Below are 27958 nucleotides of genomic sequence, written 5' to 3'. Positions count from 1 at the left end.
CATGGGGAACAAATCATTCAGCGGCTGTGCCCCCCGCCTCTGGGACTCTCTACCACCCTTGCTTGGAAACACAGACTCACTTCTCTATTACAAATCACAACTCAAAACTCATCTGTTTAAAATGGCCTGTTCTCTTTAATATTAATCTCCCTGTCCCAGCCTTTATATTTTTTTAATGATTTTATTCTATGTTTGGACTTTGTTTCTCCCACTGTGTTTTTATCTTTTGTACAGTGACTTTGAGTGTCCAGAAAGGCGCCTTTGAAAAAAATTTATTATTATTATTATTATTTACAGTCAACAGTTATCTCAGTTACCGTGCATTGACCGATCTCGGCACAGTTTCAAAAGGGTAGTGTAAATGGGGCTATTGTCTTCAGGCTTTTCCAGATCCCTCTAATGTTGTTCTGCTGCAGCTAAACCTCTATCTGTTTTTTTTGCAGCTTTTCTTCCCATCCCTGATTTTCTTCCTTATTTCTGCCTGCACTGCTCCCCCTTGTTCCCTGATCAAACGAGTTTCAATATTTGTAAAGTCAGCATACAATCTTTGTTATTTAGGTAAATTAGTCCCCACTGACTGTTTTTCATCTGGGGTGGGTACTTTTTTTTTGTACTTTCATTTTTTTTCTTTAAACTCAAGTTTGAACATGATGGGTGTATTAATGTCTTTCCAGGATCACAGTGCTGGATTCATTATGGAATTATGTTTGAAAAGATTCATTTTCATAGTAAATTATTTCAAATAAACAATTAAAGTAAAAACCAGGAAAGAAAAGAAAATACCTGGTAGAGATATTATATATATTGTTTGGTGAATTACAAAAACACCTCATCCATATCATTCTCATACACATGACAAATTTAAAATGGAGGCTTGGAAGTGCTTGGAAAATATACTGAGGTGGAGGAGGGTGATCCTGCAGACTCTGATAATAGAAAGGAGTCTTTATCTGAAAGTTGCTGTTTTCCATAGCTATGATTGGATGATACTCTAGCAGGTATTTTTGGAAGAGCTTCACTTAGACAAACTTTATTGAACGAAAGTTCAATGCATACAGCTTTCAACAGTAAATGAGCAGCTTACAACAACAGTGACATTATTATTACCCTTTATGGAGTGCAGTGTGTAGGAGAAAGGGAAAACCAGTTTAAAGACATAAAAGGCACTGATATGGAAAGGTTCAGTGCAGTGCAAAACAAATGAATATGGTACAAAATGCAACAGAACATTCAGTTGTATTTAAATGGATTATGAAAAATTAGCCATGTTGGTAGTGCAAATATCCCCTTGCCATGATTGTGTCCATCCAAAGTCTTGTCTAACCGCATTGGTCTTTTTTTTTTTTTTTGCAGCTCCTGTGAAAAATATGAATGAGGGTAATAGAGCTACAGTTGCTGCGCTCACTGAGAAATTCAATGAGCAAGGCGGAGGACCTGTAATTATTGCCCCCATATTTTATAAGAAGAAAGATCTGCATGATCCTGCAGACTCTGGGAGACCAAATGACGAAGTTCCTGCTGTGTCAGATGATCAGAGTGAGTACATGTGAGCTAAATAAGTTTTAAGGGCACTATGAAAAATATTTCTTAACAGCAATTTATGTTATACATAAATGAATGATATGACATATAGTAAAATTGTAACTTTTTATATTAAACTGACACTAACTCTAATGAATTCTGTTTATTTTGTCAGCATTTTGTGGAGCAAACCTTGTTAGCCTTTGTTAAGCCCGGTGTACACTGTGCAATTTTCGGGGCGATTTTCCAGTCATGCGACAATCTTTCGTTTGGGACGACTTTCAGCCTGATCGTACCACATGAGTCGTGTAGAGTACAGGGGGTTAAGAGGGGCGCTCAGCCTCTCACGACCACCTCGCGATCAGGAATACCAAACATGTTTGATGTTCTCCCGACCGTCGTGGGCAAATCGCTCTGGGCGCATGCGCAAAGAGGGATTCTCCTTTTTATTCTTCCTCTCAGAAAAAAGCAGCGTGGCAGGGATGCAATGAGTGAAATGCAGCTCCGTCTGAAAAATTGACAGACCGCAGCAGCCACCCCTGCTCAGCCACGTCCTTTTTCACCCTTTCTTTCTAGGACCCTCAGCACAAAATTGCACAAATTGCCAAGGCAGTGTGGTTCACTATAGTGAGCTTAATATCCCCCTTCTATTTGTTTGGCAAATAGCATCAGAGCGTCGGGCCGAACATAAATCGTGAGCTGCTGCTCACACTGTACGACTAAAAACCCTGCGTTTAGTCGTACAGTGTGAGCAGCAGATGAGTGCAACAATTGAAAAAAATTGCACAGAGAAAAACTAGAATCTGTGCCTCCAGGCTTCTACTCTGATCTGCTATATGACTGTAATATCTTCTTTGTAACATTGATTACCACCAAGGTTGTCCTTTGTATTTTCATAGATCTTGTGCTTGTCTCCCAGTTTTCGCCTGTATTTAAAGTTGCCTTTCTTTTGTGCCATTGTACTTAGTGAAGCTGTGTTTCTACTGTTTGTGTCCTTCTGACCTCTGGGTGTGGCACAGCTTTCTTCTGGCCTTTTTGTTGTTATAGCAGCTTTGTAAAATATGCATTTTCAGAATTTAAGAGTCAGAAAGCCCTTTATTTTCAAGTACTGTTTTACACATAAAAGGAATTTGCTTCAGTGGCAAAGGTGGCAAATGGCAGCCCATTTTGACACTTATTATACGCCCTGTCCTCTCTTTGCTTTCATGAATATTTCAGATATCTAAAATAAAATTTTTCCTATCTAAAATAAACATTTAAAATATTTTAGATTTTATTCTGGTACACATGACGTCACATTTCCCATTCGTGTAAATTGGGCCTTTACTTCCAGATATCTAAAATAACATTCTTCCTATCTAAAACCAAATTCTGAAGAGGATGAACTCTAAATTCTGATCCTAAATAATAGACTTACTGCTAGTTAAAATGACTATTTCAGATATCAAAAAGATAGATATCTAGAAATCAATTATTTACATCAAAAATATATTTCTACTAGTAGAAATATAATTACAGATACCAATTATTGATAAATGACTAGTTAAATTGGAATTTAGAATAACTTAATTTTAATAATGCCTATACAACCTTCAGTTTTAGATAATTAAAAACATTATGACTAACACTTAAAACAATAATGCGCCTGTGTTTTAACATAAAATACACAGGCTGACTAGTAACATTTCTATTTGAGATAGCACTAAAGCATTCTACCTAGTTACAATCACCTCTTTCTTTTCTTAGTCAGAATTCTATTTTAGATATCACTAATTACATTTCTACCATCAGAAATTACATTTTAAGTACTCTATAATTAAATTTGTATTAGTAAGAACTACATTTCAGATATCTACAAATCTTTCAAATATATATTTGCTTGACCCATTATGTTTTTCAGCTATCTGAGATAATTTTACTCGTATCTAAAATAAACATTCTGGATGTCAGTGAAGATTCTGGACTTTGTTTTCGAGTTTGAAGACGTTTCGCTTTCCATCCAGGAAGCTTTTTTTAATTCAAAATTTTAGGAATAGTGTTGAGTTTGTGGTTTTATTTATTTATTTATTTTTTTACTTTTTTTTTTTATTCTAGTGTCTAAAAATTTATTTCAGATCTCTGTAATCCAAATGTTACTTGTAATAATTTTTAATATGACCCCAAGGACACTAAGAAGGCTGGTACTGCTGTTCGGCCCATAGGCTAAAACAACGGTCAGAGATCTCCCCCCACCCTAAAGGGAAGGGATAGGACCATCTCGTCCACTGGGGTAAACTCGAACATTAGACGACTCAGCTGGGGGTAGAAATGCAGGCCCATCCCTCCCTCCATCTTTCCCCCCATGGGCCACTCCATTGTAGAACAGAGTCCGGCCTCTCTCCAGGATTTGGGTTCCAGAGCCCAGACAATGTGTGGAGGAGAGCCCAACTAACTTATCGCTCCACCTCCCGCATAAGCTCAGACTCCTTCACCCCCCCTAGCCAGGTGATATTCCACGTCCCCATAGCCAGTTTAAGTGCCTGCGGATCAGTTTGCTGAGTGCCCCATTGCTAACTGCCACCCAATACTCTCGGCACGGGTCTCTCGTGGTTTCTCCTGCAGCTGGTAGGCACTCTGGGGAATGGCCTTGCACTACTCCTTTGGGCTCGGCCCAATGAAGAACCCGACCAGCATGCACTTGCTGACAAACCCCAGGTGTTGTTCCAGAGTGGGGTCCAGGCTCTGCCATACCGAAGGAAGACAAGTGCCTTGATCTCTGGGACTTCATAGGGGTTTTTTGAACTGCGCTTTTTCTGACCCATCACACATAGCCTGTTTGCGTTCGGAGACGCTACCAGGGCCATTTAGGGCCCCGAGAACATAGCCTCTGGGATCATCCGGGCACGAAACCCCTCCACAGTGTTAAGGTGGCGGTTCAGGGAGGGGTCCCTTCTTCAGTGGCTCTAGAAAGTACAACCTTTTTTTTTTTCTTTTCAGTCTCTGATTTAAGATGCTTCTGTAGATAACCAGCACATCATGAAGATGATGTGCAGAATTGTCCAGCATAGATTTTATCCTGGCCGATTTTCTCCTCCCTGACACCTCTGTCAGGGAGTCCTCTCCAACAATGTAACTGGTCTTGTGGATGAGTTTAAGTCTATTGGCATCCTTCACCTTCAGTCTGCTGCACCAGCATGCAACAGCAAAAAGGATGGGACTGGCCACCACACACATAAAACTTCTGCAACATTGTGCAGTAGTTGTTGAATGACCTCAGTCCCTCAGAAAATAGAGCCGGCTCTTGCCCTTACCTCAGAGGTCATTTGTGTTGTTAGTCCAGTCCAATTTATTGTCCAAGTGCAGCCCCAAGTATGTATAATCCTCCACAGTGTCCATGTTGACCCCACAGATAGAAACAGTGGTCAGTGGGGCCTTAATCCTTCTCAGATCCACCACCTGTTCCTTGGTCTGTGCCACGTTGAGCTGCAGATGGTTTTGATCACACCAGGTCACAAAGTTGTCCACCACACCCCCCGTCTCCTCAACATTGTTGATATATCCAACTACTACAGAGTCCTCAGAAAACTTGTGAAGGTGTCAGGTCTCTGTGCATTAGCTGAAGAGGAAGGGAGAGAGGACAGTCCCCTGCAGGCCCCTGGTACTGCTCATCATCTTTCCTGACTTGCAGTGCTGCAGGCGCACATACTGTGGTTTGCCAGTCAGGTAATCTACAATCCAGGACACAATGGGAGCATCCAACTGCATCGCTGTCAGTTTTTTTACGCAGTAGAGCCGGCATAATGGTGTTGAGTGCACTAAAGATGTCAAAGAACATGACTCTCACAGTGCTCACTGGCTTGTCCAGGTCGGTGTAGACACAGTTGAGCAGGCAGAGGCGGAGGCTGTAAAGCTCTAAAGCAGTCCCACACCAGTCCTACTTATTTTTCTTATCTATGTTTGGAAGTACACTGAGTTAACCAGACTTAACCAGAGATTTACCCCAGCCAACATAGTATCCATTCAAAGTCTTGTCTAACCAGATTGGTCTTTCTTTGTTTAGCAGGTCCTGAGAAGAAATTGGATGAGGATGAAAAAGCTACAGTTGGTGAGCACCCTCAGAAATTCACTGAGCCACAAACAGCACCAGCTGGAATTGTTGTCCCCGAAGTTGAAGAGAAGCAAGATCTAGATGATCCTGCAGACTCTGGGAGACCAAATGATAAGGTTCCTGCTGTGTCAGATGATCAGAGTGAGTACATGTGAATTAGATAAAAATGCACTATAAAAACTGCTCTTTCTGAACGGCAATTTATTTTCTACTTAAATTTATGACATGACATAGAATGAAATTGTAACTTTTTATATTAGACTGACATCAAGTATAGTGTTCTGGTTATTTTTTCAGCATTTTGTGTTGCAAAATTTGTTGCCCTGGAGAAAAACTAGAATCTGTGTGTCCAGCCTGCTTCTCTGATCTCCTGTATGACTTTAATATTTGCTTCTGTTCAAGATATGAGTTTATTAACGAAAAGCATTCAGCTCTAAATCAAACATATTTCAGTTAAATACTATTGAATAAAAACCAATGAAACTCAGCTTTCATGAGGAGCCATGGTTCCTTCATCCTTTATGAACTTGTTGGACTTCATCACCCGAGTGGTCAGTGTAATAATCAGATTGGTATTTTTTTGTTTTGCAGGTCCTAAAAGAAATATGGATGAGGGTGAAAGAACTTCAGTAGCTGATCTCGCTAAGAAATTAAATGATTCACAAAAAGCAGGAGCTGGAGTTGTTTCCCCCAAAATGCAGAAGAACAAAGATGTGGATGATCCTGCAGACTCTGGGAAACCAGATGCCAAAGTTGCTGCTGTGTCAGATGATCAGAGTGAGTACATGTGAGCTAGATAACAGTTTAACACACTCTTATTAAAAACTCCTCTTTCTGAACAGCTATTTGTTTTACACAAAAATGTATGTTACGACATATAATGAAATTGTAACTTTTTATTTTTAACTGACATCAAGTCTAATGTCTTGCAACAAATTCTGTTTATTTTGTCAGCATATTGTGGAGTAATTTGTTAGCCTGGAGTAAAACTAAAATCTGTGCCTCCTGCCAGCTTCTCTGATCTGCTGTATGATTTAAATATCTGCTTTATAACATTAATTTCCAGAAAGATTGTCCTTTATCCTTAGATTTGCTGTTTGTCTTTTAGTATTCTCTTATGTTTAAAGTTGTCTTTCTTTTTTGTAACCAAGTATAAGCTTTCTGGAGTAGCTGGCTGTTTCTTTTATTGTTATTAGGTTTGCATATTTTATATTTCACAGGTGTTAGTATTTTACAGTAGAGGGAGTTTTTAAACAGTTTATACCACCCAGTAAGAGTGGTAAGTATTGTATATAATCAGATATTATTCGGGCTGTCATATATTGTTTATGAACACATGCCCTACTGGCTGTGTGTTAGAACAACAAATGAAAGTGTGAATAAAGTTCAAATCATAGTCAAACAGATCATTCTGCACATAAAAAGAATAAATTCACCATAACTTCTGTTCAAAATATAAGAGTTTATTAACGAAAATCATTCAGCTCTAAACTAAACATATTTCACTTAAATACTATTGAAGAAAAACCAGTGATACTCATCTAAACTAAACTACCATAAACAAAGAGGAAGGGAAAACATGGTGGAAAACCATATCACAGTTTGACATGGATTTTGGGTTTGAGAAGTAAAGTTTGTCTTGAAGAATTTGGGATGTGATCAAATTAGCTTTTCACTAAATTACAGTGTGGATTGTTTTCGATCATATTCATAACACAAATCCATCTGGCGAATTAAACATTATTTGGCCAAATAATGTTTTATTGAATGATTGGCTTAATCAGGAACTTATAACCTTTAGTTAAATGATTCTTTACCCTCTTTGAAATAGGTGGCAGCGAATAGACATGAGGATTCAATTAAATTACTTTGGTCATTTAATTAAATCCTCTGACTTTTGGAGCTACTGATGGTCAGTCTCCCATCAGTTAACAAGCTGGTGACTGAAGGTGCAGCTGGTGGTGAACAGGAAGAAGAGCAATGGGAGAGAACGTAGCCTGGGGGGTAACCACTGCTGATGGTCCAGGAATCAGAGACCTGTTTTCCCAGCTTCACATGCTGATTCCTGTCTGTCAGGAAGTCTGTGATCCACCTGCAGGGGAGTCAGTCACACTTACTTTGGAGACTATGTCTTACTGTAGGGCTGGGATGATGGTATTGATTGCAGAGCTGAAGTCCACAAACAGGATCTTAGCAGAGGTTGCAGGCTCTGGTGCAGCAGGCTATCATGAGGAGCCATGGTTCCTTCATCCTTTATGAACTTGTTGGACTTCATCACCCGAGTGGTCAGTGTAATAATCAGATTGGTATTTTTTTGTTTTGCAGGTCCTAAAAGAAATATGGATGAGGGTGAAAGAACTTCAGTAGCTGATCTCGCTAAGAAATTAAATGATTCACAAAAAGCAGCAGCTGGAGTTGTTTCCCCCAAAATGCAGAAGAACAAAGATGTGGATGATCCTGCAGACTCTGGGACACCAAATGCCAAAGTTGCTGCTGTGTCAGATGATCAGAGTGAGTACATGTGAGCTAGATAACAGTTTAACACACTCTATTAAAAACTCCTCTTTCTGAACAGCTATTTGTTTTACACAAAAATGTATGTTACGACATATAATGAAATTGTAACTTTTTATTTTTAACTGACATCAAGTCTAATGTCTTGCAACAAATTATGTTTATTTTGTCAGCATTTTGTGGAGTAATTTGTTAGCCTGGAGTAAAACTAAAATCTGTGCCTCCTGCCAGCTTCTCTGATCTGCTGTATGACTTAAATATCTGCGTTATAACATTAATTTCCAGAAAGATTGTCCTTTATCCTTAGATCTGCTGTTTGTCTTTTAGTATTCTCTTATGTTTAAAGTTGTCTTTCTTTTTTGTAACCAAGTATAAGCTTTCTGGAGTAGCTGGCTGTTTCTTTTATTGTTATTAGGTTTGCATATTTTATATTTCACAGGTGTTAGTATTTTACAGTAGAGGGAGTTTTTAAACAGTTTATACCACCCAGTAAGAGTGGTAAGTATTGTATATAATCAGATATTATTCGAGCTGTCATATATTGTTAATGAACACATGCCCTACTGGCTGTGTGTTAGAACAACAAATGAAAGTGTGAATAAAGTTCAAATCATAGTCAAACAGATCATTCTGCACATAAAAAGAATAAATTCACCATAACTTCTGTTCAAAATATAAGAGTTTATTAACGAAAATCATTCAGCTCTAAACCAAACATATTTCACTTAAATACTCTTGAAGAAAAACCAGTGATACTCATCTAAACTAAACTACCATAAACAAAGAGGAAGGGAAAACATGGTGGAAAACCATATCACAGTTTGACATGGATTTTGGGTTTGAGAAGTAAAGTTTGTCTTGAAGAATTTGGGATGTGATCAAATTAGCTTTTCACTAAATTAGAGTGTGGATTGTTTTCAATCAAATTCATAACACAAATCCATCTGGTGAATAAAACATTATTTGGCCAAATAATGTTTTATTGAGTGATTGGCTTAATCAGGAACTTATAACCTTTATTTAAATGATTCTTTACCCTCTTTGAAATAGGTGGCAGCGAATAGACATGATGATTCAATTAAATTACTTTGGTCATTTAATGAAATCCTCTGACTTTTGGAGCTACTGATGGTCAGTCTCCCATCAGTTAACAAGCTGGTGACTGAAGGTGCAGCTGGTGGTGAACAGGAAGAAGAGCAATGGGAGAGAACGTAGCCTGGGGGGTAACCACTGCTGATGGTCCAGGAATCAGAGACCTGTTTTCCCAGCTTCACATGCTGATTCCTGTCTGTCAGGAAGTCTGTGATCCACCTGCAGGGGAGTCAGTCACACTTACTTTGGAGACTATGTCTTACTGTAGGGCTGGGATGATGGTATTGATTGCAGAGCTGAAGTCCACAAACAGGATCTTAGCAGAGGTTGCAGGCTCTGGTGCAGCAGGCTATCATGAGGAGCCATGGTTCCTTCATCCTTTATGAACTTGTTGGACTTCATCACCCGAGTGGTCAGTGTAATAATCAGATTGGTATTTTTTTGTTTTGCAGGTCCTAAAAGAAATATGGATGAGGGTGAAAGAACTTCAGTAGCTGATCTCGCTAAGAAATTAAATGATTCACAAAAAGCAGCAGCTGGAGTTGTTTCCCCCAAAATGCAGAAGAACAAAGATGTGGATGATCCTGCAGACTCTGGGACACCAAATGCCAAAGTTGCTGCTGTGTCAGATGATCAGAGTGAGTACATGTGAGCTAGATAACAGTTTAACACACTCTATTAAAAACTCCTCTTTCTGAACAGCTATTTGTTTTACACAAAAATGTATGTTACGACATATAATGAAATTGTAACTTTTTATTTTTAACTGACATCAAGTCTAATGTCTTGCAACAAATTCTGTTTATTTTGTCAGCATATTGTGGAGTAATTTGTTAGCCTGGATTAAAACTAAAATCTGTGCCTCCTGCCAGCTTCTCTGATCTGCTGTATGACTTAAATATCTGCGTTATAACATTAATTTCCAGAAAGATTGTCCTTTATCCTTAGATTTGCTGTTTGTCTTTTAGTATTCTCTTATGTTTAAAGTTGTCTTTCTTTTTTGTAACCAAGTATAAGCTTTCTGGAGTAGCTGGCTGTTTCTTTTATTGTTATTAGGTTTGCATATTTTATATTTCACAGGTGTTAGTATTTTACAGTAGAGGGAGTTTTTAAACAGTTTATACCACCCAGTAAGAGTGGTAAGTATTGTATATAATCAGATATTATTCGAGCTGTCATATATTGTTTATGAACACATGCCCTACTGGCTGTGTGTTAGAACAACAAATGAAAGTGTGAATAAAGTTCAAATCATAGTCAAACAGATCATTCTGCACATAAAAAGAATAAATTCACCATAACTTCTGTTCAAAATATAAGAGTTTATTAACGAAAATCATTCAGCTCTAAACCAAACATATTTCACTTAAATACTATTGAAGAAAAACCAGTGATACTCATCTAAACTAAACTACCATAAACAAAGAGGAAGGGAAAACATGGTGGAAAACCATATCACAGTTTGACATGGATTTTGGGTTTGAGAAGTAAAGTTTGTCTTGAAGAATTTGGGATGTGATCAAATTAGTTTTTCACTAAATTAGAGTGTGGATTGTTTTCAATCATATTCATAACACAAATCCATCTGGCGAATTAAACATTATTTGGCCAAATAATGTTTTATTGAATGATTGGCTTAATCAGGAACTTATAACCTTTATTTAAATGATTCTTTACCCTCTTTGAAATAGGTGGCAGAGAATAGACATGAGGATTCAATTAAATTACTTTGGTCATTTAATGAAATCCTCTGACTTTTGGAGCTACTGATGGTCAGTCTCCCATCAGTTAACAAGCTGGTGACTGAAGGTGCAGCTGGTGGTGAACAGGAAGAAGAGCAATGGGAGAGAACGTAGCCTGGGGGGTAACCACTGCTGATGGTCCAGGAATCAGAGACCTGTTTTCCCAGCTTCACATGCTGATTCCTGTCTGTCAGGAAAACTGTGATCCACCTGCAGGGGAGTCAGTCACACTTACTTGGGAGAATATGTCTTACTGTAGGGCTGGGATGATGGTATTGATTGCAGAGCTGAAGTCCACAAACAGGATCTTAGCAGAGGTTGCAGGCTCTGGTGCAGCAGGCTATCATGAGGAGCCATGGTTCCTTCATCCTTTATGAACTTGTTGGACTTCATCACCCGAGTGGTCAGTGTAATAATCAGATTGGTATTTTTTTGTTTTGCAGGTCCTAAAAGAAATATGGATGAGGGTGAAAGAACTTCAGTAGCTGATCTCGCTAAGAAATTAAATGATTCACAAAAAGCAGCAGCTGGAGTTGTTTCCCCCAAAATGCAGAAGAACAAAGATGTGGATGATCCTGCAGACTCTGGGACACCAAATGCCAAAGTTGCTGCTGTGTCAGATGATCAGAGTGAGTACATGTGAGCTAGATAACAGTTTAACACACTCTATTAAAAACTCCTCTTTCTGAACAGCTATTTGTTTTACACAAAAATGTATGTTACGACATATAATGAAATTGTAACTTTTTATTTTTAACTGACATCAAGTCTAATGTCTTGCAACAAATTCTGTTTATTTTGTCAGCATATTGTGGAGTAATTTGTTAGCCTGGATTAAAACTAAAATCTGTGCCTCCTGCCAGCTTCTCTGATCTGCTGTATGACTTAAATATCTGCGTTATAACATTAATTTCCAGAAAGATTGTCCTTTATACTTAGATTTGCTGTTTGTCTTTTAGTATTCTCTTATGTTTAAAGTTGTCTTTCTTTTTTGTAACCAAGTATAAGCTTTCTGGAGTAGCTGGCTGTTTCTTTTATTGTTATTAGGTTTGCATATTTTATATTTCACAGGTGTTAGTATTTTACAGTAGAGGGAGTTTTTAAACAGTTTATACCACCCAGTAAGAGTGGTAAGTATTGTATATAATCAGATATTATTCGGGCTGTCATATATTGTTTATGAACACATGCCCTACTGGCTGTGTGTTAGAACAACAAATGAAAGTGTGATTAAAGTTCAAATCATAGTCAAACAGATCATTCTGCACATAAAAAGAATAAATTCACCATAACTTCTGTTCAAAATATGAGTTTATTAACGAAAATCATTCAGCTCTAAACCAAACATATTTCACTTAAATACTATTGAAGAAAAACCAGTGATACTCATCTAAACTAAACTACCATAAACAAAGAGGAAGGGAAAACATGGTGGAAAACCATATCACAGTTTGACATGGATTTTGGGTTTGAGAAGTAAAGTTTGTCTTGAAGAATTTGGGATGTGATCAAATTAGTTTTTCACTAAATTAGAGTGTGGATTGTTTTCAATCATATTCATAACACAAATCCATCTGGCGAATTAAACATTATTTGGCCAAATAATGTTTTATTGAATGATTGGCTTAATCAGGAACTTATAACCTTTATTTAAATGATTCTTTACCCTCTTTGAAATAGGTGGCAGCGAATAGACATGATGATTCAATTAAATTACTTTGGTCATTTAATGAAATCCTCTGACTTTTGGAGCTACTGATGGTCAGTCTCCCATCAGTTAACAAGCTGGTGACTGAAGGTGCAGCTGGTGGTGAACAGGAAGAAGAGCAATGGGAGAGAACGTAGCCTGGGGGGTAACCACTGCTGATGGTCCAGGAATCAGAGACCTGTTTTCCCAGCTTCACATGCTGATTCCTGTCTGTCAGGAAGTCTGTGATCCACCTGCAGGGGAGTCAGTCACACTTACTTTGGAGACTATGTCTTACTGTAGGGCTGGGATGATGGTATTGATTGCAGAGCTGAAGTCCACAAACAGGATCTTAGCAGAGGTTGCAGGCTCTGGTGCAGCAGGCTATCATGAGGAGCCATGGTTCCTTCATCCTTTATGAACTTGTTGGACTTCATCACCCGAGTGGTCAGTGTAATAATCAGATTGGTATTTTTTTGTTTTGCAGGTCCTAAAAGAAATATGGATGAGGGTGAAAGAACTTCAGTAGCTGATCTCGCTAAGAAATTAAATGATTCACAAAAAGCAGCAGCTGGAGTTGTTTCCCCCAAAATGCAGAAGAACAAAGATGTGGATGATCCTGCAGACTCTGGGACACCAAATGCCAAAGTTGCTGCTGTGTCAGATGATCAGAGTGAGTACATGTGAGCTAGATAACAGTTTAACACACTCTATTAAAAACTCCTCTTTCTGAACAGCTATTTGTTTTACACAAAAATGTATGTTACGACATATAATGAAATTGTAACTTTTTATTTTTAACTGACATCAAGTCTAATGTCTTGCAACAAATTCTGTTTATTTTGTCAGCATATTGTGGAGTAATTTGTTAGCCTGGAGTAAAACTAAAATCTGTGCCTCCTGCCAGCTTCTCTGATCTGCTGTATGACTTAAATATCTGCGTTATAACATTAATTTCCAGAAAGATTGTCCTTTATCCTTAGATCTGCTGTTTGTCTTTTAGTATTCTCTTATGTTTAAAGTTGTCTTTCTTTTTTGTAACCAAGTATAAGCTTTCTGGAGTAGCTGGATGTTTCTTTTATTGTTATTAGGTTTGCATATTTTATATTTCACAGGTGTTAGTATTTTACAGTAGAGGGAGTTTTTAAACAGTTTATACCACCCAGTAAGAGTGGTAAGTATTGTATATAATCAGATATTATTCGGGCTGTCATATATTGTTTATGAACACATGCCCTACTGGCTGTGTGTTAGAACAACAAATGAAAGTGTGAATAAAGTTCAAATCATAGTCAAACAGATCATTCTGCACATAAAAAGAATAAATTCACCATAACTTCTGTTCAAAATATAAGAGTTTATTAACGAAAATCATTCAGCTCTAAACCAAACATATTTCACTTAAATACTCTTGAATAAAAACCAGTGATATTCATCTAAACTAAACTACCATAAACAAAGAGGAAGGGAAAACATGGTGGAAAACCATATCACAGTTTGACATGGATTTTGGGTTTGAGAAGTAAAGTTTGTCTTGAAGAATTTGGGATGTGATCAAATTAGCTTTTCACTAAATTACAGTGTGGATTGTTTTCGATCATATTCATAACACAAATCCATCTGGCGAATTAAACATTATTTGGCCAAATAATGTTTTATTGAATGATTGGCTTAATCAGGAACTTATAACCTTTATTTAAATGATTCTTTACCCTCTTTGAAATAGGTGGCAGCGAATAGACATGAGGATTCAATTAAATTACTTTGGTCATTTAATTAAATCCTCTGACTTTTGGAGCTACTGATGGTCAGTCTCCCATCAGTTAACAAGCTGGTGACTGAAGGTGCAGCTGGTGGTGAACAGGAAGAAGAGCAATGGGAGAGAACGTAGCCTGGGGGGTAACCACTGCTGATGGTCCAGGAATCAGAGACCTGTTTTCCCAGCTTCACATGCTGATTCCTGTCTGTCAGGAAGTCTGTGATCCACCTGCAGGGGAGTCAGTCACACTTACTTTGGAGACTATGTCTTACTGTAGGGCTGGGATGATGGTATTGATTGCAGAGCTGAAGTCCACAAACAGGATCTTAGCAGAGGTTGCAGGCTCTGGTGCAGCAGGCTATCATGAGGAGCCATGGTTCCTTCATCCTTTATGAACTTGTTGGACTTCATCACCCGAGTGGTCAGTGTAATAATCAGATTGGTATTTTTTTGTTTTGCAGGTCCTAAAAGAAATATGGATGAGGGTGAAAGAACTTCAGTAGCTGATCTCGCTAAGAAATTAAATGATTCACAAAAAGCAGCAGCTGGAGTTGTTTCCCCCAAAATGCAGAAGAACAAAGATGTGGATGATCCTGCAGACTCTGGGACACCAAATGCCAAAGTTGCTGCTGTGTCAGATGATCAGAGTGAGTACATGTGAGCTAGATAACAGTTTAACACACTCTATTAAAAACTCCTCTTTCTGAACAGCTATTTGTTTTACACAAAAATGTATGTTACGACATATAATGAAATTGTAACTTTTTATTTTTAACTGACATCAAGTCTAATGTCTTGCAACAAATTATGTTTATTTTGTCAGCATTTTGTGGAGTAATTTGTTAGCCTGGAGTAAAACTAAAATCTGTGCCTCCTGCCAGCTTCTCTGATCTGATGTATGACTTAAATATCTGCGTTATAACATTAATTTCCAGAAAGATTGTCCTTTATCCTTAGATCTGCTGTTTGTCTTTTAGTATTCTCTTATGTTTAAAGTTGTCTTTCTTTTTTGTAACCAAGTATAAGCTTTCTGGAGTAGCTGGCTGTTTCTTTTATTGTTATTAGGTTTGCATATTTTATATTTCACAGGTGTTAGTATTTTACAGTAGAGGGAGTTTTTAAACAGTTTATACCACCCAGTAAGAGTGGTAAGTATTGTATATAATCAGATATTATTCGAGCTGTCATATATTGTTTATGAACACATGCCCTACTGGCTGTGTGTTAGAACAACAAATGAAAGTGTGAATAAAGTTCAAATCATAGTTAAACAGATCATTCTGCACATAAAAAGAATAAATTCACCATAACTTCTGTTCAAAATATAAGAGTTTATTAATATGCAGCTCAAAAATAGAGTTAAGGTTGTAGCTAATCACCTTCTATGAAGAGCTCGAATTATGATTGACCTGCCTTCATCCCAGGTGGTGGCAGAAGGGTACCAGATGGTAATGGAAGAGGTGAGGGTGGACCCATTGATGGGGATTAGAAGTACACTATCACTAGATGTTTTTTTTTTTTTTTTTCAAATTAAATTCCAAAATAAACAAAAGGCAAATTAGACAAGTTTCCATACACTGGAGCAAATAACCAAGTGATTTAAAGTGTAATGTCTTACCTTAAATACCTTAAAAACCAGGAAGTCGAGATAGCAAGATTTTTGGGGGAAAATGATTAAATAAGTCCTAATTCTTGTTTAACCACATTGTTCATTTTCTGTTTAACAGGTCCTGAGAGAAATCCAATTGGCCCAGAGGTGCCTGCAAAGACTGAACTTGCTCGTAGATTCTCCAAAAATGAGGCAGGAGATGGACGTATTAACCAAGAAGGTAATATGGAGCAAGGTTCAAATGATCCCGAAGACTCTGGGGATGCAAATAACGAGGTCGCTGCTCTGTCAGAAAATCAGAGTCAGTAAACATGAGCTAGATTTTTAAATAAAGTTTCAAAACTCCTCTTTCTGAACATTATTATTATTATTTTATTATATTCTTTTTTATGACATATTAAGAAAGGTTTACTTTTTCCTTTTAGTCTAATTTCTTGCAATATTTAACTTTTTCTATTGGCATTTCTCAAAGGTGAATTTTGGTCAAAGAAAACCTAAATCTGTGATACCTAAAGTTAAGCCCCTGTCACACCTTGACGATTTAGCCAGTATATATATATGACGTCCCAGAATCTTCTTAAAAGCTGGCATACGCTGAACTTTTTATGTATTTTTTCCAATTTTGGGTGTACGTTCAATAAAAACCTAACTTATGCATAACGCATGGCAGCGTAATGCCAAGCATATTCTTGATTGCGGTAGTAACCCAGCTGTTGTTTACCACCTGCCAAAAAAAAAAAAAAAAAAAAGAAAGACGGTTTGCACTCTGTCGTGGGAAAAAAAGTATTTAACTATTCACTCCAGTTAAATAAACCGAGATTGATGAATTTTACTCAGACGGCATTTTATTGCATCTTTGCAAAGAGAGAACAAGACATCATACCGTCTTTATTGCATGATAATCAGCCTCGTTCTTATCTGGCCAGGGTTTGTCTTCCTTACCTACAATAATTGAAAGTAGTCAGAGTCAAAAATAAATTATAGACAATTTGGTTAAACAGTATCATGTTATTTGTTATTGTTATTGCTCACCCTATGATGGGGACGAAGTCTGCCAATACGCCATTATACAGTAGCTGTAAGTTAGAAACACATTCAACGGTCACCTGGAACATGTGAAATAGGTTGATATGCATTGGAGATAAGTCATTGATAAGTTACACATAAGTTATGCACTTCTTAGTAATACATTTTTGAATAAGCTGGATACCACGAGTTAAGGTGACCGCAGACAGTGCCGCAGACAGGGGGCCTCTGGTCGAATCTACATCCGCTCTACTCTATGCGTATTTCCTGTTTGGTACCTTACCGACTTGTTTTATTTGTATGATCGCCATTGTGGAAAAAGACTCGTGAAAATGGACCAGCTAGAAGAGCGAGGTGCGCTAGAACGCTCTGAACTTTTTTCCACCTGGATCCCAGCTCTTTTTTGCCCTCATGTCCCTCCGTTGTCGAACAAACTTGCTGCCTATTCCCCACCGCCTCGGCCATATCTAGACCCACAGCTAGTTAGTGATTGTCCCTCCTGCGTTGTGGCGTGGAATAACATAACACAGACCACACTTCAAAATTTGGCATTTATCTAAAATATCTGCGTCAAAGTCACTACAACACACTGCTGCAGGAGTATAACCAGCCCTTTATCAGTGACTTACACTTAACAAATGTCAATGATCAGATAACTCACCTGTAACTTATGCCCCATGTTTTAGCATACGCTGGCATACCTCGGGAAATTTTGAGCATGCTTAATGTACTTACCATACAGTGACTTGTGCCAGCGTGCATCAGTCTACTCACAGGCTCATAAATTATACAAAATGTATCCATAACTTGTCCAACTTCTGGCATACACTGTCTAAATCGTCAAGGTGTGACAGGTGCTTTAGCTCCTTGGATTCCTAAAATATCCAAATTAAAAGTGATTCTATGAAAAAAAACAGAAAACAGTTTTGTGATACCACTGCAATATTTATCATTTCAAAGCAAGGTTATTTCTGTTTTAAGAGCAAAACCTATTTATTCTAAAATCACAAACAAGTCCCCAAAGGATCCAAATAGACACAAATAAAAATCAAAACAATAAATCACAACAGGACTTTCTGCAGCTATTTTTAAAAATTTTGAGGCATATGATAAAACTAAAAGAATACGGTTTTATTAAGTTATAAATAAGAATAAATAAAACAAGATAAAGTTAATGTATTTTCAAGAATGATATAGGCTACAGATGTTTCTCTTTTTTTTGTATTTAAGATATTTGTGCTGTTATCAGTTCTTGCCCTTGATAGAATTCAACCCAGGATAAACTTTCATGTTTCGTAAACACTAGACTATAAAACTCTTAACTTCAACTTTGAAAGTATTTTTTCCTTTTATCCTCTTTTATTGTTTTCTAATTGTATCTGGTTTATTGCCTTTTCTTGATGATAATGACGATTTAGTCATACAATTATTGGATCTTATTTGCTAATTATTAATGTACCAATGTGTGCTTCCATTTGCCTCATAATTTGCTAAAGCTTATGAATTTCAGACTGCCGGAGATAGGCACCGGTCCCACTGCAATCCCTGACAAGGACTAAGCGGGAGAGGACAGATTATTTTTTTCACCAAAAATCGAACATCGATCAGACTCAAATCAGGACCAAATTTATTTCTAAATGCAACTAAGGATTGGGTCAGTGCAAAAGTATTTAGCAGCAGCCTTATGCAGTGTCTGTCCCTGGCGATATTGCATAATATTTTCTTTAATTATTAACTAAAGCAACAGAGTAGGAAGCTTTTTTTCTAGTTTGTCAGCTTCAGTCTGACTATCATAATCTGTTTTTATGAAGCACATTAGCCAATAATAGATTTGCAACTAAATGGAGGAGTGCGAGCAAGGTATACTGGTGTGCGTCTTTATAGGGCCAGTTAGAGGTTGGGAGCCATTTATAGTTGGCTGTGTGATATTTTCAGTTTTTGTGCTCAACTACAACTCAAACTGCACAACAAAAACTGTAGGATTTAAAATTCCACAGCTCACAATATATGTTGGTGCTTGTCTTACTCGTTGATCTGGAAGCCTCCTATGAATCTGTCATAAAAGCAAAAGATTTCCCTTGTTTACATGTACAGTGCATGAGGTTGTTGTAAATCAGCTTGTAGCTTTGCTTCAACAGCAGAATATGCTCATGATCCCTTCAAGAGAGCCAACTGAATTTCAAACCTGTTTGATTTCATCTGACTGTATGATTGCCGATTGGGAGGTGGTCATGAGAGACTAATCATCCTTGTTACTCCCTTTATACTGAAGGATGCATGACAAACGATGAGGCTGAAACGTGGCCTGTTCCAAAACGGCCCATAAAGGGCAAAAAGGCCATGCAGTGTATGCCAGACTTTAGATAAAGCAACATTTTGCTCTTCTTTATATTAAAATTGTGAATTAGTAATGTAGCATCTGGTTGATTTGTTTTCCTTGACGGTAGTATGTACATTGTAACCAGCTAAATAACTACAGTACTTAATAAACAGGTTGACAATGATTTTGGTCAATAAGAGATGATAGAAGAACAGTCTTTTAAATTGTTGTTGCTTGTGATATGAAACATGTTTTCTTTGTTGTTTAACTATAGCCAGCAAGATAGGATATAATTGAATTGAGTCTTTAGATAATAATAAATTACTTACTTTTTTCATTTAGTGGGGGAATATTAGTACAGTCAGATAAACACAAATCAAATGAACTTTTTGCCAAATAAAACAAAAAAATCGGCATCAGAGCCGGTGGTACTTCACACACGGCTATGGGCTGCTGCAGATGGGCTGAAATTTGCACTGGCTGCGGTTAGCCACCAAGGTCAGCTGGTTGCCATGGTCCCCACATTATCTGAACCCTTTTTTTAAATTACACACTAATGTAATGTACGTACAGGTCTGCTCTGATGCATGCTCGGTGTCACTATCCGATCTGTACCGGAAGCATAATTTGTACCATCTAGGGTGGCCATTTCTATAGCACCAAAAAGGAGGACATTGTGCGGCATATCAATAAATTACTAAGGTGTACATAAGAATCGGGTAAAGTTACATTTATAGCACAATTCTTAGTAGTTTAAAGAGGATGCTTGTGTAGCTGAATAGAACAAAATATTAAAGAAATGTAAAAAAGAATTGGTTCCCAGCATTTGTATTTATTTAATACATTGTGGTGTTTAAAAAGTGACCATTTTTTAACACGATTAATTTGCGCAGAACTGCTGCAATTGATCATAAAGCAGTTGTTTGGAAAAGAAGCTCGAGAAAGAGCTAGAGAATAGGACGATGCAAACTGCAAAAAGTGGCTGGAAAAGAGGAATTCATGACATGGCTGCAGCCTGTCGAGAGTAAAGATGATTTCACCATGTTCTCTATCTATCCATATCTATATATATATATATATATATATATATAAACTTGAGTCATGGAACTGTGCTTACAGCTCCTTATTTCATGTAAACTAATAACTTGTGTACATGATACTTGTTGATGGCATAAAAATTATTTCTAATAGCATTAAAAGAGCATTAAATTAGAGTTCCTCATTCCTGTATAAAACCTGTGAACGCTTAATTTAATCTGACATATTAAAAAAATCCCCATCATCATCCAGCAGATGTTCAGTTTCTGCCCAAATATTTTCTTTCTGTTGTGGATTTTTGTAACAGGGATAACTAGGATCATACATAGTTTGTATGAACTCTGTTTATTCTCTGCTTCCAAACTCATCATCTCTTCATCCATTCCTGCAATAAGAATTTTCTTTTAAAGTTGTGAGATTCACTCTAGAATCTCACAACTTCTTCCTGGTCTGTTGAAGCACCAATAGTCTGCATCCAATTATTTAATTAATTGCTCTTAGTTTTTGGGAATATATACAAACTATGCTCTAATTTCTAGATACCGATCTGTTTTACTATAATTTAATTTGACAAACCGGGTCTTCTCTACATTCTTTTTTCTGTTTGGTGCGATTGCAATAGCGGGTCTTGATCTGGACGGACCGGAGGGGAGCAAAAAATAGCTCAGCTCCGTATTTTGACGGTGAAGGACAGAGAAGACGTACGTGGGCGGTGACGAGCGGAGGATGTGGAACAGCTCTCATTGATTTACATGACAGACAAGTACTCCGTACGTGAGCGGGGCGGAGCGCTGACGGAGTATGTGGGGTAAAGGAGGACAAATACACGTCCGGCTGGGTGCAGCGCCGGACGCCGGACAGTGCAATGAAAATCCGGACTGTCCGCCCTAAAGCCGGACATCTGGCCACCCTAGTACCATCAGCTAATTTGCGCACATGAAAGCAGATATTCATCCAGGTTAAAAGTAGATAATTTAATTTTGGTACTAAAAGTACTTATTTTTATCTTTAAATCAATAAATAATGCCACACTGCATCTCTAAAAACGATTTTTATGACTTTTCTGAGACAGTTTGATGTTTTTTACATTTTCTCTGCATATTAGTTGTTTTCTTTCTTTAAATCATGCAGTATATACCATAAGGTTAACGCGAAAGGAAAAAAGAACACTCAACTAGTTATGTAGTAGCAATCCCATTTCTGGCAAATACCAGTGATAAAACAGAGAGGATTTATATGCATTTATTTTCTCAGTAAATACATTATTAACCTTTGACACATTATAGTTTAGTATGCTTACTAGTTTTAGGGAGGGAAAACGTAATTTTGGTATTTTTTTAAAAATAAAATCAAGGTTGAATATCTTTTAACAATTGGTATTTCCGTCCGGTTTTCACGAAGTTGTATCACTTAAGGAGAGCTATTGATGGACCAACCACACAGCTGTGGCCGCATAGAAGTTAGGAGATTACTTTTTCAAATATAGTCAGTGCTTTTTAAGGGATTGTTTCCCGGGTTCTGTGAGCTTTGGGTTCTCAGGCCACCAGAAAGTATGCCACAAAATATTGTGTTTGTTTTTTTTGTTGTTTGTCCCCTTTTTTCCTTGTGTAAAAGAGCTTATACGTTTATTTTATAGGATTCTGAGTTGTTAATAATGTTTTGACTGCCAAGTAGAATGTAGTGACTTAACTGAAAGTAAACTTTAAGATAAATATTAGATAATGACTTAATGTTTTCTACTTGTTCTTAAAAAACATTGATTTAATATGTGTTATTTTAAGAAAAGTATAACGGTGTGGCGAGTAAAAAGGTTTACTGTAACAGGCTTGAAATCAAGTTAAAATTAAGTCTAATTTCTTCAACAACCTAGAAGGAAACAAATCACTAGATATCTAATATTTTAAAATTGGGTTTAAATAATATTACAGATTAAATAGATCTGTTTGATAAATTTAAAGTTCCTGGGATTGAATCAGGGCTGGACTGGGAGCAATTTGTGGCTTTTGAGCAGACTGGTCCACCTGGTATTGATGAAAGGACGGTAAAACCCATGAATAGTAAGGTTATGGGAAGTCATAGCTGGATGACTTAATAAAATAAAAGGGGCTAATTTTTTTAATAAAATGATGATTAATGTATTTTTTTTTTTTATAACTGGTTGCGTATGCGAAAATGAGCCGATGGTAGGGATCGTGCTTTCAGAGCGGATCGGATAGTGACACTCGGTAAAGAGGGAGGGGCGAGAGCAGCATCCAGGAACTTTGTTCGTTCTTGGTCTTGTGAATTGGAACAGTACTAGGGCACAGGCTCATGATGTTCCACGAGCACATGAGAACCCACAAGCAGACATACTGAGAAACAGCCTTTTATTATTCTTCAAATGTGTCGCACTTATTTGTTCTTTAATGCTTCCGTTTTAGATCCTTAGCCCCATTTTCAACTGCCTCAGACTCAGTTCCATTTAGCTGCAAACACTGCAATGCAAATATGCAACTACTATAAACAATAAGAGGACTTAAATAGCCTCTGAATGGTGGTCAAGGACAGTGGCAAGCAGGTGAAATAAATACCTGGTTCTGGAGTGATCACAGAATCTGGATTTTCAAAATAATTCACTAGATTACTAGATTTACTCAGAATCCTTGTTTTGATAATCAATTTTTTTATATTAGAAATTCCATCCATTCCATTACATCAGTAACTGAGCTGCATATATAAATGTAGATAATCAAATCATATGGATTAAACACTAAATATACCAATAGGCAGCAAACTTAGCCTCCCTGAATTCAATGCATTCACCCATTGCAGAATGTAACTATATATGGATCCCAACTATATATCTGGATTGAACTATTTAAAATCCATAGGAGTTGTTTTGGTCTGACGTCTACTTTTATCACTAGCTTATTGTGTGATTGGCATTTGCTCCATGATCTGCTGCCTGATTAATCTCTTTTAACATATTTTGACCACTTCTGGGCACTGAAAAAAGAAGGTGGGGGCATTTTAAAACTCTTAAATCATTTCATAAACATCACACTGATAACACCGAACCAAAAATACTCCATATTTGCACCATATATATTAATGCTATGAACTTCCATGTGTGTTTTTTTTTCTCCCATACTGCTTACATTTGAACACTGCTGCACTTTATGAAATGGAAATGTTAATTTACTCTCTAAAAACTGTACTAAACAAAGTTTCAACAAAATTTATATACACTCTGTGTATACAAAATCACAATAAAAGTTGTCTTAGTGTACTGTAAGTCTCGAGCACTCAGTAACGGTGATGCAGAGACAACACTATGTTTCACTCCCTTGATTTATAACTGAACCTTGTACGATACATTTAAAAAAAACCTGGTACATACTTTAAATAAATGACTAAATCTTTCAATTTATTTATTTAACGGTAATCTATCATTTATACTTTATTTTAAAAGGTGAACATTCCTCTTTTGAGTAATTGCTTAAAACCATTTTTTTTAAACCATCACTGTGTTTTTTTTTTTTTTCAAATTGAATCCATGCAATTGAACATAAACTGTAAACCAAAAGTAACTTTATTTTTGTTATGTTCTTTACTCCAATGCTCAAAAGTTCTGAGATCAGATTATGTGTCCCTTAGTAAAATATGGAACCCAACACAATAGGTTCGGCATCAGCAGTTTCATTATTATTTTTTTCATGATTCTGGTGTTTCTTGATTCAGAGAAGGAAAAACTCATAATGAATAAGCTTTGCCTTTTCGGGAATGACTAACATTGATCAGCTTTAACAGATTAAATTGTATATACACAGGCATGTCGTAACCTGGAAGATTAATTAAAATTTTATTACATTTAATGGGCTCCATTGCTTTGGTTGGAAGAAGGTTTAATTATTTTTTTCGCTTTGTTTCCTTTTAAAAAGCCCATTTAGATCATTTTTTGTTGGAATACTGTCAATAAACTGATGTATTGGCATTTTCTTAGCAGATGAGTTTAAACAGAACTGTTCCTCTCTGTTCCAGATAAGGAAGTGAAGGAAGAGGAGAAACATGGTACAACATCAACCTCTGAAAGTGATGATGACTAATCCACAGAAGTTAAAAAACCCTGAAAAATGACTGATTAGCATCATATAGAGCATATACAACAGTGGAATACACATCCCTGAACTTTTTGAAGGCCCAGAAATCAACACTTTATTGTAAGATTTTCAGGACTGAATTGCCGTTTCAGAGGGACAAGACTGGGCATTGAATTATAATCTGGTGAATAAAGGGACTCACTTAGAAGATAAAAAATATAAAACCAGAATTTAAATGAGAATAAAGGTGGACATATTGTTCACTTGGCCCCTGTTGGATGCTGCATTTTATACAAGATTAAAAATAAATGGGTACAATACAACAACCAAGCACTAAAGGAGTCGATGAAAGGGGCAAAAAAAAGCCCAAAATAGAATGGAATGAGAACTTTTATTCAGAGATAGTACACAAGAATACTTATTTTACTCTGAGCTAAAGAGAGATGAGTGTTCCATCACTTGGGTTTTCTTCTTTTTGTAGATTTTTTAAGCAGTGTTCATAACCATAGAAAGTTTTGTAACAACCACCAGCTTCACAGTGTTTTATTGGGCTTTTATTAGTGATGCATTAGAACATAAAAGTGCATATTTTTATCATTATTTTCGAGGTAAAAGGAAAATAATTGTTTGCTTTTCAAAAGGAAAATCAGATTGTGGCATTCGTATGGCTTTAGCTTCTTGATGGCTTTATTTATCGTACCATTTGTTCTGTTTCACAAGTTCAGTTACCCTGGATGAAGAGCATTTGTGTAGGTAAATATTAAAGTCTGCTAAATTAGATTTTTAGCCTAGCGACACAAATGTTTTATTTAAACAATTTAGTTGAATCTGTGGCTGAACTTTTAGGAACTTTATCCTCTTGTAAGGTGAACCTCTGTCTAATTTCATGAGGTCTGCAGATTCTTGCAGCTTTTACTCCATCAAACCAGGACCATGTCCTGCTGAGGATCAAAAGAAATTAATTCTCTTGCAAGGTGCTACATGACACATATTTGATAAAGCAAGTGAACAAAAATTAACTGAAGCAAGTAAACAATAATTAACTGTAGCTTTAAAATAATTGATAATACACAACTACAGGAACTTTATGATAGCTACATTCTTTTACTTTCTACATTTCAGGACACTTGTATGTCTGTGTGTATGTATGTATGTATGTATGTATGTATGTATGTATATATATATATATATATATATATAAAACCCTATATATTATTATTTTTTTCAACAAAGTATCATGATTTTATACCTTGTTCCACTTCTTTAAACAGCTCCACCTATTGGAAGAACCTGTGTATTTTGACCATTGGATAAAAATGGATAAGATACAAAAGATATAAAGTCTAATTTTCATACTGATACAAGTTTGAATCATGGAATATTTTTATTGCTGTTAAATAGTTTACAATTCATTGATACTTCCTTTATTAATATATAGACCTAATAATTTAGAAAAGGATAGTTGTTTTAAAAATGAAATCTTCTGATAAACATGAGATTAATTAGTTGTATTTAGTTGCATTTTACATTTTTCTTTCATGTTTGTGGTTATTACCTGTACATTTTAATATCTTATTTTGAAAGCCTAATTAGCATTTTGTATATTTATCAGTAAAAACGTTTTTCTAACGTCATAATAAACCTGTATATTAAGCAGCCAATCATATCTGTATTCTGTAGCATGATACCTCTCTGTACATGTGAAAGTGGCTGAATGTTTTTTCCTTCTTTAATTTTTGTTTAAAGATTAATGATTTTATACAAATTTATTGTGAGGATCACACTTTGTTTAACATCACTTTGTTTAACATGTGTAAAGTTTTCTTTTTTCAATAAATTTAAATATAATTGAGAAGTTATCTCTTTCCAGAACTGAATTCAAATAATAAAACTACAGTTGGGTCTAAGCCAGGGTTAGGTGGTCCTGGAGTGCCAGTGTCCTGAAGTTTTTGCATGCATCCCTGCTCCAACCTAACCTGACAACAGCCAGATGCATGTCTCGCTCCGCCTAGCTCCACTCACATGCATCTGGCTGTTGTCAGGTTAGCTCCAACCTGCAACAAAAAGTCAAATTACCTCCTTGGGATGTCAGCAAGTTTAGCAGAGGCCTTGCCATTAACCTTTCATCTGATTCAGATGTGCTGAAGGAAGAAGGGATGCATGCAAAAGCTACAGGACAGTGGCACTCTAGGACCGATGTTGCCTACCCCTGCTTTAGGATGCTTGGAATCAACACTTTCTTAAATGCCTATAATTCATTTAATGTTTTTTAAGTCGTTTTTAAGACAAAGGATTGTATGCAAAGAAAATATTTAAGTTCATTATTATTCTTTATCACAGAAAAGTTAGCTTCTTTAAGATGTCCACTTACAGTGCGCTATGCACTTGGCATTGGTAAAGGCTCCCTTGGATGAGTTCTTTCAGTTCACATTATGGCATGAAAAAACACTTGGCATAATGTACGAGATATTTTAATTTATGTTTCACTTGTCGATTTATTGGCTTAATTCAAGTCAGAATGCTTTATATTGTAAAGGGGAACACTTTGTAGAACATAAAATAAAATAAGCTCTTACTGAACTAAAATGCACATTAAAACGATAAGGTGTCTTGTGCTTTAAACTGCAAATCAATATCCTGTACAGCACACAAGAATGACACCTGGATAATGAAATGTAGTAGTTTTTGTACATCAGTAGGGGGCAGTGTTAAACAACTTGTAGCATGCTGTTTTATTCTTCTTCATTTAGACATTTGTCCTTTAAATACTCAATTACTAAGATGCATGATTGCAGTTTCTATACAGGCATCTTGAATTCAATATGTTAAGAAGTAAATGTTAAAGTGTCCCATTGTATGAAATTATTAACAATATTTCTCAATGTCTGGAACATCTAGATAAGTGATTTGCCATAGTGGGTTATAGGCTGTATGTTGAAGTGCTGTTGAGCTGCATTATGAGGGCAAATGATAGATCTAAGATATAATTTTTAAGATGTTCAGATTTCTTTTTTGTCTACTTATATATGATGATCCCCTTTAATCTTTAAGATTAGTTAGCATTTGTGGCCTGGACACCTAAACAGAAGTTCCACCTAGAAGAAGAAGGAAAAACCTAGCAGCTCGTCCATTTGAACTGTTCTGTGATATGACTGCATGCCAAGCTGGTGTAGATTTGGGAGGGCAGTGGTTGGGCCGTGTGAGAGAGTCGTGCATGATTAGTTTAGCCTCTGAGTCACCGAGAAGTCTGTGATCTGCTACCACCTGCCCTGTGGGTTCAAGGCACACAGACAGAATGAACAATATCGTATTTCTGTGGCCACAACAAATACTGTGGCTTTATTGGAATATGCAGTTATTTGTGAGTCTCTGCCTTCTCAGATCCCAGGCTCAGAGCACTTCTGCAGTTGTACTGATTTAAAAATCATTTTTAGTCATTCTTAATGTACAAAGAATGATTTGAAATACACGAAGCATAACATAG

General features: G+C 36.7%; 1 protein-coding gene across 1 annotated transcript in view; it reads left to right on the top strand.

Moving 5' to 3' along the window:
- The window catches only part of LOC119788771, a 39320-nt gene extending 13687 nt beyond the window's left edge, over window positions 1-25633 (top strand). The window contains exons 7-16 of the mRNA XM_038293398.1: window positions 1354-1536; window positions 5564-5749; window positions 6200-6385; window positions 7934-8119; window positions 9667-9852; window positions 11400-11585; window positions 13131-13316; window positions 14864-15049; window positions 16130-16231; window positions 24416-25633. Of these exons, the coding sequence (XP_038149326.1) occupies window positions 1354-1536; window positions 5564-5749; window positions 6200-6385; window positions 7934-8119; window positions 9667-9852; window positions 11400-11585; window positions 13131-13316; window positions 14864-15049; window positions 16130-16231; window positions 24416-24480 (1652 nt within the window). The 3' untranslated portion in view covers window positions 24481-25633. The remainder of the gene's footprint in view (window positions 1-1353; window positions 1537-5563; window positions 5750-6199; window positions 6386-7933; window positions 8120-9666; window positions 9853-11399; window positions 11586-13130; window positions 13317-14863; window positions 15050-16129; window positions 16232-24415) is intronic.
- Window positions 25634-27958: the final 2325 nt, after the last annotated feature.

This window comes from Cyprinodon tularosa, unplaced genomic scaffold (genome assembly GCF_016077235.1).
Source record: "Cyprinodon tularosa strain WSP-4 unplaced genomic scaffold, ASM1607723v1 ctg326, whole genome shotgun sequence".
Classification (NCBI taxonomy): domain Eukaryota; kingdom Metazoa; phylum Chordata; class Actinopteri; order Cyprinodontiformes; family Cyprinodontidae; genus Cyprinodon; species Cyprinodon tularosa.
This window is presented reverse-complemented; position numbering and strand designations above follow the sequence as displayed.